Source organism: Pezoporus wallicus, unplaced genomic scaffold, assembly GCF_028554395.1.
Source record: "Pezoporus wallicus isolate ANWC-B61680 ecotype Strahan unplaced genomic scaffold, APGP_CSIRO_Pwel_v1 contig_8692, whole genome shotgun sequence".
Classification (NCBI taxonomy): Eukaryota; Metazoa; Chordata; class Aves; order Psittaciformes; family Psittacidae; genus Pezoporus; species Pezoporus wallicus.
The window spans coordinates 1,206,001-1,217,303 of NW_026642640.1; the positions used below are offsets into that span (position 1 = coordinate 1,206,001).

At 34.6% G+C, this 11,303-nt stretch overlaps 1 protein-coding gene across 4 annotated transcripts in view; it reads left to right on the top strand.

Moving 5' to 3' along the window:
- Nucleotides 1–11,095, top strand: part of ZFR (zinc finger RNA binding protein) — a 46,781-nt gene extending 35,686 nt beyond the window's left edge. For 3 of the 4 annotated variants that reach the window (XM_057431107.1, XM_057431109.1, XM_057431108.1), the window contains 5 exons: nt 3,627–3,724; nt 4,540–4,635; nt 7,682–7,793; nt 7,901–7,998; nt 8,745–11,095. In XM_057431107.1, coding sequence (XP_057287090.1) covers nt 3,627–3,724; nt 4,540–4,635; nt 7,682–7,793; nt 7,901–7,998; nt 8,745–8,924 — 584 coding nt within the window. In that variant the 3' untranslated portion in view covers nt 8,925–11,095. Of the gene's footprint in view, nt 1–3,626; nt 3,725–4,539; nt 4,636–7,681; nt 7,794–7,900; nt 7,999–8,744 lie in introns of those variants that run through there. The other variant, XM_057431110.1, reaches the window with a different exon arrangement.
- The last annotated feature ends 208 nt before the right edge of the window (nt 11,096–11,303 follow it).

Sequence of the window (11,303 nt, forward strand, 5' to 3'; positions counted from 1 at the left end):
TTAAGTTTATAAAGACTACTTTAACTTAAAAGATTTTATCATTAAATTAGATTATCCATGAAATTAAGTTAACCTTAAACACCATGTTTATTTCCTAATGTACTGTGCAAAAGTGCAGTCAATACCGATTTCTGCCACAGTACTCAATTTCAGTTAGGTAGTTTCTGGCCTAAAATTCTGTGATGTCTACTAAAAATAAAATAAATTTCAAATTACTACCATTAATCCCTCAATTTATGCCACCTAAAGGAAACAAATCTCTATTTTTGTCTGACCCACACTTGAGTTAAAATGATCATTGTGAGTTTATTCACTGCTGAATGCAGTACTGCCTCTAGGCAAGCAAAATCAAGTTAGATTTCTCTTCCAAGACACTGAGCAGTATAAAATGGATGTACAGAAAAGTTAACTTTGAAACTACAGCTAATAGAAGACTGAACTGCAAATTACTGCAGCAAAGAAGGCATTATTACGAAGACTGCTGCTTATCTGCTGCAGAGTAACTGTATGTGTTTGTGTTTTTTCTTTCTGCAGCTTCTCATGCTCTGTGTCTTACAATGATTTAAAGTTTTCATTTTTTTTTAGCCCGCTTGGGGAGCTAGTTCAGGTATAAGGAAGGCTTTACCGGAAGAACAAGTTTGAGTAAAGATGAGACTGAGACTTGCACATGGAGTAGAATCATGTTTGATGTATAATTATGTGAGAAAAAGCTAAAAACAACACAGTGAAATAAAATTGTTAACCGCATAGCTACTGTTTCTTACAGTATTGTGCGTTTGACAGTTTGCCAAATCTGATATCTTCAAAGTGCTCTAACCCCTGCTGTGGATGGAGTCTTTCCTTCGGCAAAGTGTACATACTTATAAACACATATATGTGTGCGCGTGTGTCTTCTTTTATCCTTAGCTAACAGCCCCGGTCCAAAGCCTTCTAGCAGAGGGACTTGATTCCTGTCAGGGGTTGCTGCCAAGACATCGGAAGGATTTTTGACCAAGGTTTTCTAAAGCTCAGTGTCACACCTGCCATGCTTTACAAAGGAGGGGGTTTGGATGCATAGTCCTAGCATCTACTGTTACTTTGTGTTTTGTTTTTATCTTTTTTTTTTTTTTTTTCCTCCTTTTTGTCTTTGTCTCTCTCCTAGAATTAAGCAGTGTTCACACTAGTCTTGAAATAGTTGACTGGGTAAAATGTATTTCACATAATAAAACTTACTGAAATTGAAATACCTGTTAACTTTTAATGAAGAGGTAGTGTGGACACAGCATGTCTAACTGAAGATTAACCCCTTATATTTAGGCTAGTAATAAATTAAGTTATACAGAGTAAGAATTCACACTTGTGTTTTTTAAATTAATTCATTTTTTTGTCTTAGCTTAACAGGGTGGTAGGTTAGGCATTTGAATTCAGTTAAATAGTCTTTAAGGGGTTAATCCTGAAATGTGAAACAGATGCAAAAATCCACAGATTAAATATTAAGAGTTTCCTTGATTAATTTTTTCAGTCAATGTATTCTCAGTGCAATAGGTGCCTTGGCAACTTCTGACTTTCAAAGTCTGTTTTAAGTTTCAAAGGTATTCCCGTGGTATCTATTTAGTAACACATTTTAGATCAATATTTCCAGTACGGAGTAAGATTCTTTTATGCGTATTTAAACTGTAGTTCTTCTTAGTAAAATTATTTACCAAATTGAAGTTTTTCAGAGCTAGAAGTAATTGGACTTTCAAATTATGTAATCATTGCGCTGAAAGTTTGCACAGTGTCACCTATTTGCATATTAGTTTTAGAAGAACATAAAATTATGAATGTTGATGTAAGCAATTGGCTGCCCATGGCAGGGGGTTGGAACTAGATGATGTTTAAGGTCCCTTCCAACCCAAACCATTAGATGATGATGAGGCTACTAGGCCCATTTTTATTTTTCATTTCTCAGCCTTACTTTGCCACTTTTTTCCTGCTGTGGGTTTTCTCTAAATGTACTCCTTGTCTCTTATACCCAGATTGTACTTGTTTCATCAGTTATCTTACCTGGCACCTCCCTTGTATAGGTTTGAGGTTTTGTTTTGTTTTGTTTTAAAGGGAATACCACTTTAAATGTCTTCATTTGCGCTGTAAATGACTTGTTCAGTGCAGATTTTCATCTCTCCACCTTAACATGTAGTCTGTAAGTTTGAACATCTGTGTGAGAAGATACCTATGTTCTTCTCAGCTTTGTTCATATTTTAAAATCCTCTGCCTTTTAGGCCTGTGCAGAGCAATGGGACTAATTGGTAAAAAAATGCTCAAATCTGAATGTAATACTTCATATGAAGTTTAATTATTGTGTTGCAAAATTGTACCATGTTCATTCATGGCTTTTTAGCTCTCTGTAAACTGTTCTACTACTTGGTCTGCATTTGTGTAAAAACAGGTGGTTTCAGAGCTATCTTTCTGCAGCAACCCTAATCTCATTGTAGGCATGTTTCATGAGTTTCAGTTTTTTTAATCTTTTTTTATTCTCTGACTTGCCTAAATTTGTATCTTGCTGGAGTAAATTACATTGTTCAATACAACCAACTCCTCAAATTTAAAAAATTATCTTGTGTATCACCAGTTACGCTACCGATATACTTTGTTACTGGTCACAATAGCCATTTCCACAATCAGTAAATCAAAGATTGAAAATTGATCACTGCATTATATCTGTACAATTTTTAAGTAGCCCGAGGATACCATTTCACTTTGTTCAGTGGTTCCACTTCCATTGCTTAAACCACTTCCAAAAGGGCCTGTAGTCTCATCCTTTTTGGTAACAAAGCAGTCAGTTTGGCAATTAAATTCTTTCCTGAATACTTAAATATACAACAGCTGCTCTATTTTCTTTAAGACATTCTGCTTTTTCTTTATTTTCTTAACTAATCCTTTTCTTTTTCTGCTGAATCTTAAAGCAGTCCCTTTTCAGAACTTCCTTGCATCCTAAATGATACTGGAGCGCATATATTATGGGTTGAGGAATTTCATCTGTATAAGTAAGGAAAAGGTCCTAGAAAGTATTAGAAATCAGTAATATTGAAGAACATTTCATGTTCTTTTAGTCAGGTTTTTAAAGCAAAATAATTTCAAGTTCAAGGTATGGTAAAAATAACATCATTACTAATCATCTAGTGCTTTTAAGATTTGTTATTCTTAGTTTTTCTTTTAAGAACAGGTCCCAAATAACAGAGGCCTATTAAAATTTACAAGAAGCTAAGTTTGAATGTTTCTACTTGGTTAAAGTGGATTTTTGTGTTCCTTCTGTCTTGTGTTCTCTGTGCTGGTGCACTGTGTCCAACCATCCTTCCTTCAGTATTTAATTTTAGGGGATATGTGTTTTCCCAATGTTAGCTTAAATAAAGAAGTACTACGCATTGCATAATCTGCAGTGCATTTGAAAATAACCTCAGAGCTAAAGTATACTATGCTCTTGATCTTTATACTGGGTAGATGCCCTAATCCTAATTGAACGGCTTTTGTTGAGCATTTACATTTGTTGTCCAAGGGTTTAAACTTTAAATGGCATGTGTGACATTGAAGCTACGTTGAGGAAGTGTCTTGCTCACCTGGTCAAACACCCATTCCTCACTGCATTTTGCCAATTCAATCCATTTTAGATGTAACCTCGGGTATGGTGAAAGACCCACCGGACGTCTTGGACAGGCAAAAATGCCTTGACGCTCTGGCTGCTCTACGCCACGCTAAGTGGTTCCAGGTTCGGAACATCATTTTACTTTCTTCTTGTAGCCTTATGAGAGATTAGTTCAGTTGCAATATAAATGTTTAACTGTGTGAAAACACTCAGCGTTGTTCATGCTAATAATATTTTTCTGGTCCCTAAATTTAAATGTAGAAGGTTGAGTATGAAGGAACTGCTTTATGCAGTTATTGCTCATTTGACGTGATTTTTTTTTTCTGGTCATTGAGAAGGCGATGTTGAAAGCTTGACTCGCTTGGGGTGATCATATGTTGTATATTTGTTATATATTCCATAAGGCTGCAGAGTAACTTTGCTTTAAATAATGGAATATGTGTTTAAAGCTTTGTGTTCAGACTTAAGACTTTTTTTCCTATTTCTTTAATTGCATTAAGTGTAGGGAATGAAAGGTGAGAAGCAACTGTTTGGTTTAGTGACTTTGCCTTCTGGCAAAGGCACAACAAAGAAACCAAACAGATTCCCTTGACCTTTCAGTCTCTATACCTATTTCTTAGATCTTTACTTTATCCTTTTCATTTCTAATATAGAAAGATACTGTATTTATTGTTACAAGTGAACATAGGTCAAAAGTGTACAGGGGATCAAGAAATGTTATTCTTGTATAACCTGTGCACTTTGACTGCTACCACCTTAAATTACTAACCCTGTGTAAAATACTGCTGTAAATGGCAGCTCATGGAATAAAGTTGTAGAGTGATTTGTTTCAATCTTGTGTCTGAGCTTCCATTGAACAGTGGTGTTTTAGTCTTTCAGCAAGTCCTACTCGCTGTAGGTGCTGGGATTAATTAATTTGATTTTGTATTGCTCTCAAGGCTAGAGCTAATGGTCTGCAGTCCTGTGTGATTATCATACGTATTCTTCGTGACCTCTGTCAGCGTGTTCCAACTTGGTCTGATTTTCCAAGCTGGGTGAGTAATGTTCTTTTGAATGAGTCTTTTTAGTACACATAGTACTGCAAGTAAAGGACAGGGCAGTATTACTACAGGTTTTCAGTGTAGACTTTTTCATAAAATAACGTAGTGTTTTGTTTGAATTTTGTTTGATTGGAGGTTTTTTCCCAACAAATAATCCAGATTCCCTCTAAGAAATTAATTTTCTGAGGTTTTGTTATTTTGAGCTGGATTTGTTGTTTTTTTTCCCAAAAGGAATTCTCTCAATTCTTTTGTATTCTTTGTGGGTAGCATTCTTATTCTAGATTTTAGCATTTTTAACTCTACTGTGTATGAAGAAATCCATTTTTTTGTAACCACCCACTCTAAATTGCTAGGAGTCTACTGAAGCACATTTAAAATAATTTAATGTGGGATAACAGAAAGGCTACTTGAAAGAATAAATCATAATAATTCCTATGATCATTAATACGTATCTTCTGCAAGATGAAATACCACAGTACTTCAGTACAGTCTGTGGATGTGTGACCATTAGCATTTTAATTGGTATCACTTGAATCTCTAGGTTGTCCTGGATTACCTCTTTTAATTCTTGCAGCTGAGCATTCTTGGAGCATTCCTTTTGCGTTGGCTATCTTAAATGATGCTCTTCAGGAGAGCAGCTTGAGCTCCAAACATTAACAGATACTCAGTGTGTGGACTGGACAGAGTTAGTGTGAAATAAAATATCTGGAACTTGTGGGTGTCGTGTAGAAGTAAACTTAGCTCTAATTGTTTTCTTTCACAGGCCAAGTCCTGTTACACTGTGCTGCTTCCTTTTCAGTTTCAAAAGGAAGAGTGCTGACATTGTCGACCATTTGAGCAGTTGGCATTATTTCAGTGAACAGTGTTTTACAACTGTACTAAGCTTGCAGGCAGTTTTATTAAATTACTTCTGATAGTACGTATTGTTTCTGGAAAAAATAAGCCAGTTATTGCTGGGTTGTTTTAAACAGTTAAAGTAAAAGCCAGTTTCTGTGATGCATTTCATTAAAGGTGCACTGTACAAATACAGCAAAAGAAGCTAAGAAGTATGTAAGTGCCCTCTTAATATCACTGTGATACTGAGTTGCCACAGAATAAATCCTGGCATGCTCTTAGAAAAGCATCCTTAGAACTACTGCCGCACATAGCAGGCACATAGATAAAGAACAATATTATTCCTCACATTATCTCGTCTAAGGCATGTCCAGAAGGGAAGAGAGTTATGAAGTAGTATGTTGGGCCTAGCTAAGGCTCATTTCTCTCCAAAAATGATTCCTGATTTGCTCCTGGTACCTGATGTACTGTCAGTGACAAGAATGAACACTGAAGTCTGTGTAGTCAGCTGTTCTTTTGGCCCATTGGCAAACTCTTACTGATAAAAACAATGGCAGAATGAAAATGGTGATTTTAAATATATGTAATTTCTGCCATTTACAGGTGGAATTTCGTAGATTGATGAAATATATTTTTCTGAATAAGAAATTTTCCTAATCTGTATGCTTGAAGCCTGTTATAACCCAGAGATGCCAGAGCTGTTCGAAAAGAACCCAAGCAGTTGTACAAATAGAAGTTGTTAGCAAGTCTGAATATGGATGTTAGTAACCTCCTCTTTATGTACCTAAAAATAGAAACTAAATTAGAAGAATTTTGTCAAGTTCCTACAAGTTAGAAGGAACAAGTTAGAAGGTTGATTTTTCGAACTTAAAATCAGTCATTCATTCACATAAACACCAGGGCACCATAATTCACATTTTCATAGGATTAAGTTGTGGACTTTTGTGAAGATCCAAAAGAGCTAGACTTGAGTAAATGCAAAAACATGATCTGCTTTTTTAATTTCCTGCTGCATTTTGCCTTGAACTTGAAATTAACTAAATTACTGTTGCTAAATCCTGAGGGACACAGTTGGAGTATAGAAATACTAGGCTCAAGAACTGAAACTTGTGAGTTAAATGGGGCTAATACAGGAGAGAAGAGGCACCTTTAGTTAAAGATTGTAATCATCACTGCCTATAGTTACTTGCATGTATCAGAATAGACATTTACTCCTGGAAAGTAAAAATAAAAGGCAACATTTAAACAACTGTAACTTGGTGAAGAGGGGGAGGGCTAAAAATAAAAACCAAACAACTCCAAACAAAAAAAAAAACATCAAAAAACAAGAGAGACACTCAGTTTGAGAATTATACTTGCAAAAAGGGTGGTATTGAAACAGCCATTTAATATTGAAAAAGAAACAAGGAAAGCTGTTCTTTACTTTTGTAAATATCTGCTATAGATTTTTCTGGAAAAAAAATGGTGTCTAATAAAAACAAACCATGGAAATATTCACAGTAAAAATGTTTAAAATACAATTAATAATTTAAATCATTTAACCAATACCAAATGATGTATACATTTCAGAAAACCTGTTTATCATCAAGGGTTTTTTTACACACACTTATTTAGCATTTGAGTTAGTGTTAGCCAATATCCAGGAGAAAATTTGCTGTGAACTTCAGTTTTGCTAAACTGAAGAGCTAGTAACCACTTAAACATGGAATTATCATTGAATTTTTGGTGCTTTAAATTTCTGTACTCTTGTAGAAGAGTGTCGTAGAGAAGCGTCTTCTGAATTTTGTTAGATTCACTGTGTGCTGTTTATTCATGTGATTGACAGATTCCTGTAACTCAGCATGCTTTATGGTCTCAAAAAATGGTCAGACAAGTTGTCTACCTGCATATGTATGCTGCTGCTGTATACATTCCTATAAAACTTTTGAACAACTTGTGAAGAGAAGCATCAGTATCAGTACTCAGTGTTAATCTTGCACCATCTTAATTTTTATAAAATATTTATATAATTATTTATATAATTATTTATGTATAAATATGTGAACTACTTACAAAATGTCTGGGTTTTTTTTCCATTTAACTGAAAGTGCTCTATGAAGTCTAATGTTCTTCAAAATTATGGATTCAAAATTACTGAACAACGTAGCACCTTTTTTCTGTTTAATCTGTCTTCTAAGTTGGCTGGATTTTCTTATTGTTGGTCTAGGCTATGGAGCTGCTTGTGGAAAAAGCAATTAGCAGCGCTACGGGGCCACAGAGTCCTGGGGATGCACTGAGAAGAGTGTTTGAGTGTATATCTTCAGGAATCATCCTTAAAGGCAAGTTGCATTTGATCAGTGTCTGTTTACTTACACTTGACTGATGTAAAATCTGTAATGGTTGAAATAATGTAGAGATATGCTACTAATTAGCCTAACCATTGTAGGTGGTCCTGGCCTTCTGGACCCTTGTGAAAAAGATCCTTTTGACACACTTGCTATAATGACAGATCAGCAACGAGAGGATATTACTTCAAGTGCACAGGTAAGGAAATATATGTGTGAAGTAACTAAATATGATGGCAGTTTTTGCGGGTGGTTTTTACTTGTAGTTTGGTTTTGTTTTTTAAATGGAGGTATTTAGTAGACGTAAATTCTACTTTCTTGGAATGCAGTTTGGTCTTAACAGTGTTAAGCTAGGCAATGAACATGTCACAATAGAAGATCTATAATCGTGTTCATTTCTGCACTATAATTAACATATTTTCATGAAAAATTTGAAGCACTCCCATACGTATATATCTGTAAAGATGCTCACTCTACAACAGTATGTTATTAGATTTAAAGTTACATTAGCGTTTAATATTTTATAAATAAATGTGTAAGTTTATTTTTTCATTAAACTTACACATTTTCATTTATTGTATCCACTTACAGTACTGACCACTCACACTTGTTAGCTTACAGGGTTACTGCCCCTATCTCGTCATTTGATCCTTTTGCTAAAGATTACTAATGTGTAATTGGGTGTTTGAAAAGCCTTGGCTGCTTCAGTTCAAGTCCAGTAGCTAAACCACAGTATTGTTATGCTAAGATGATGTACTTTTTACAGAAGCAGCAAATGTGACATAACACATTTTATAGCGTTGATTTTGTTGTGGGAAGGAAGAGGGGATAATGAGAGCTAAGAATAATACGTAGACCGCTAATTTTCTTCATTAATTGTTTGACAAAGTACTCAAGATTGACCTTTGTTTCTAAGAGAAATATCTTCTTTCGACCTTTTTCTAGTTTGCTCTGAGACTCCTTGCATTCCGTCAAATACACAAAGTTTTAGGAATGGATCCGTTACCACAGATGAATCAACGCTTCAACATCCATAATAATCGTAAAAGGAGAAGGGACAGTGATGGGGTTGATGGATTTGAAGCAGAGGGGAAAAAAGACAAGAAAGATTATGATAACTTTTAAGAAAAACTTGTTATCACTGCTAGGATTGAAGGTGATAAAAAGTCCATTTGTTGCCTTGCTTTTACTTCATTCATAATAATGTCTGCTTAAAACATCCAGAACCAACTTGTGAGTTAATTTGGAAGAGAACAACCTAGCTCTTCTGTGGCATTCTAAATGTTTTAATGGATGTACTGTACCAGACAAATTATGGATGGAAAGACTGCAAATGGAAACTATATTATTATAGAAAAAAATAGTTTTCCCTCACTGTGTTTTCTTTAAATGTGTTGCTAATTTTAGTAATTTTTCTTTTTTTCTTTGTCTTTTTTTAACAAGTGCATTGTCTTCTCAACTGTATTTAATACAGCATTTGTGCTTCTCTTGCTATGTGTATTTTAACTTTTTATCTAGGAGTTTTTTGTTTGCCTTTGACACTAGTTGTATAAGTTACTTTGTGTTAGATGGTATAAACTGTTCCCTTCCCAGTTAATATTTTACAAAACTTTTTTTGTAAAGTGAGACTGCAGGATTATGGCTTTTTCTAAATGTGAAGGGGGTTACAACACAATTATCCTGCCATTTGAGTGCTCAGAATTCAATGTTTTTGCCCATCTTGTGGCATTTGTCTCCTTAGTGTGATATAACGGTGTAATTAAGACATATTTGTGTTAATCTAATCAAGTTTGCTGTTAGTTGTGCATTAGCAGTATAAAAGCTAATATATACAGTATGGTCTTTCAACAGCTTTAAAGCAGCTGCATAATTGATCGAAGTTTTGCATGATGTTTCTCATAGAAGGGCTTTTCAAACTATAATTTTAGGTTAAACGTGTAGGTCTTTGTATGATTGACTTTGTGATATAGCAAGGCCAAAATAAATAACTTTCTGAATTTCTTTTCTCAGCATACAAGCAGAAGTGGGCATTTCCCATTTAGACAAAGTTAGTTGTTCTTTTCAGTCAACTTTGTCAATCTGATACTAATGCCTCTCAGCCCTTAAAATAAATGTTTGTCATATCAGTGCCTGTGAGGTTATTCCTTATAGCTATTCCTGTATGACCTTTCTGTGATTTTTTTCTTTTTTTTTAATAATTCAAACTTTACAAAGTGAAGTATTACTGGAAAAGTGAAGGTTATCCAAAAAAAAAAACCCAGAAAATTATTTGATGTGGCCATAGTGTATGCTTATGTCTCTTTCAAAAAGCTAAATATAGCAGTGGTGTAAGTAAAGTTACATCATACTGTTGATGTATGCTCTGGTACACAGGTGTGATTTGTTGTCACAGCACTATAGTGGAATACACAAATAGAAACTAAAATTTATTAAATTACTAAAATGCATTATACACTGGAAACTGAAGTTTCACTCATTCTCTTCAATGTGTATTATGCTTTGTTGTAAACCCATAAAACACGGATTAATATAGACTAACATTCCGGTAACTACTTTATCAATGGCTGTAGAAGAATATCACACATTACAAAATCATTTGTTATTTCTGGTACAATATACTAAAAACACTCTTTTGTTCTGTTCTGAGGTCGAATTTATCTTTGACCTTTTTAATAAATGGAGTAGGGGGGATATTTCTGTTAGCAACACTTACTGCTAACAGCATAGGCCTGTGGAATAAAAATACAATACTTCAGCAAAATAAAGGGAGTCTAAAGACTTAAGGAAAAAATTAGTACAGTGTTCTTCAGGCATCAGAGTGCAATTTTTAGGGGATTGATTATTAGTCTTTAGCAAATGAAAGATTTCTCATTGCAGGAAAGATTTGTAATGTCTGCATCAGAAATCTAGAAAGCAGAAATGCTTGAAGTTACTTTAAACTTACTAGTTTCTGTAGCCTAGCCTTCATGCATAGCCCAAAGCATGTGCTTTTTCTTACTCCTTAAGAGGGTATCTTGCTGCCGTGGGATCTAGTTAGCCGTTACTATTTATTTCGAAAGCTACAGGTGCTATTCATGTGGCTAGTTCAGCTCCATACCAAAGTTTCTTTCCTCATAAATCAAACCTTTCTATTCAGGCACGTGACCATAAAATTTAGGATTAAAAAGGTCAAAGAGGTGTTTTGGATTTCCTGTATTTTTGTTCTACTGGCTTTTAACTCTTAACCAGTTTCTGGATCTTTTGAAATACTGTATACTTAAAGTGATTCCACATTAAATATGAAGCTGTGACCATGATTTTTCATGCTGTGTGGTGAAGAGTGTATTTGAAGTTTGTTTCTGGTTTTCCTGCCCATTTTAATGGGATATTTTAGGTAACTTCTGACTCTTCTTAATTCAAGAATTGAAAAACAAGGTTTTAAAAAGCTAGTTTTGACTTTAAACATTACACTATGCATGTAGGAAGACAAAACCAAGACCAAGTAATCAGTTTAATATCCTGTGT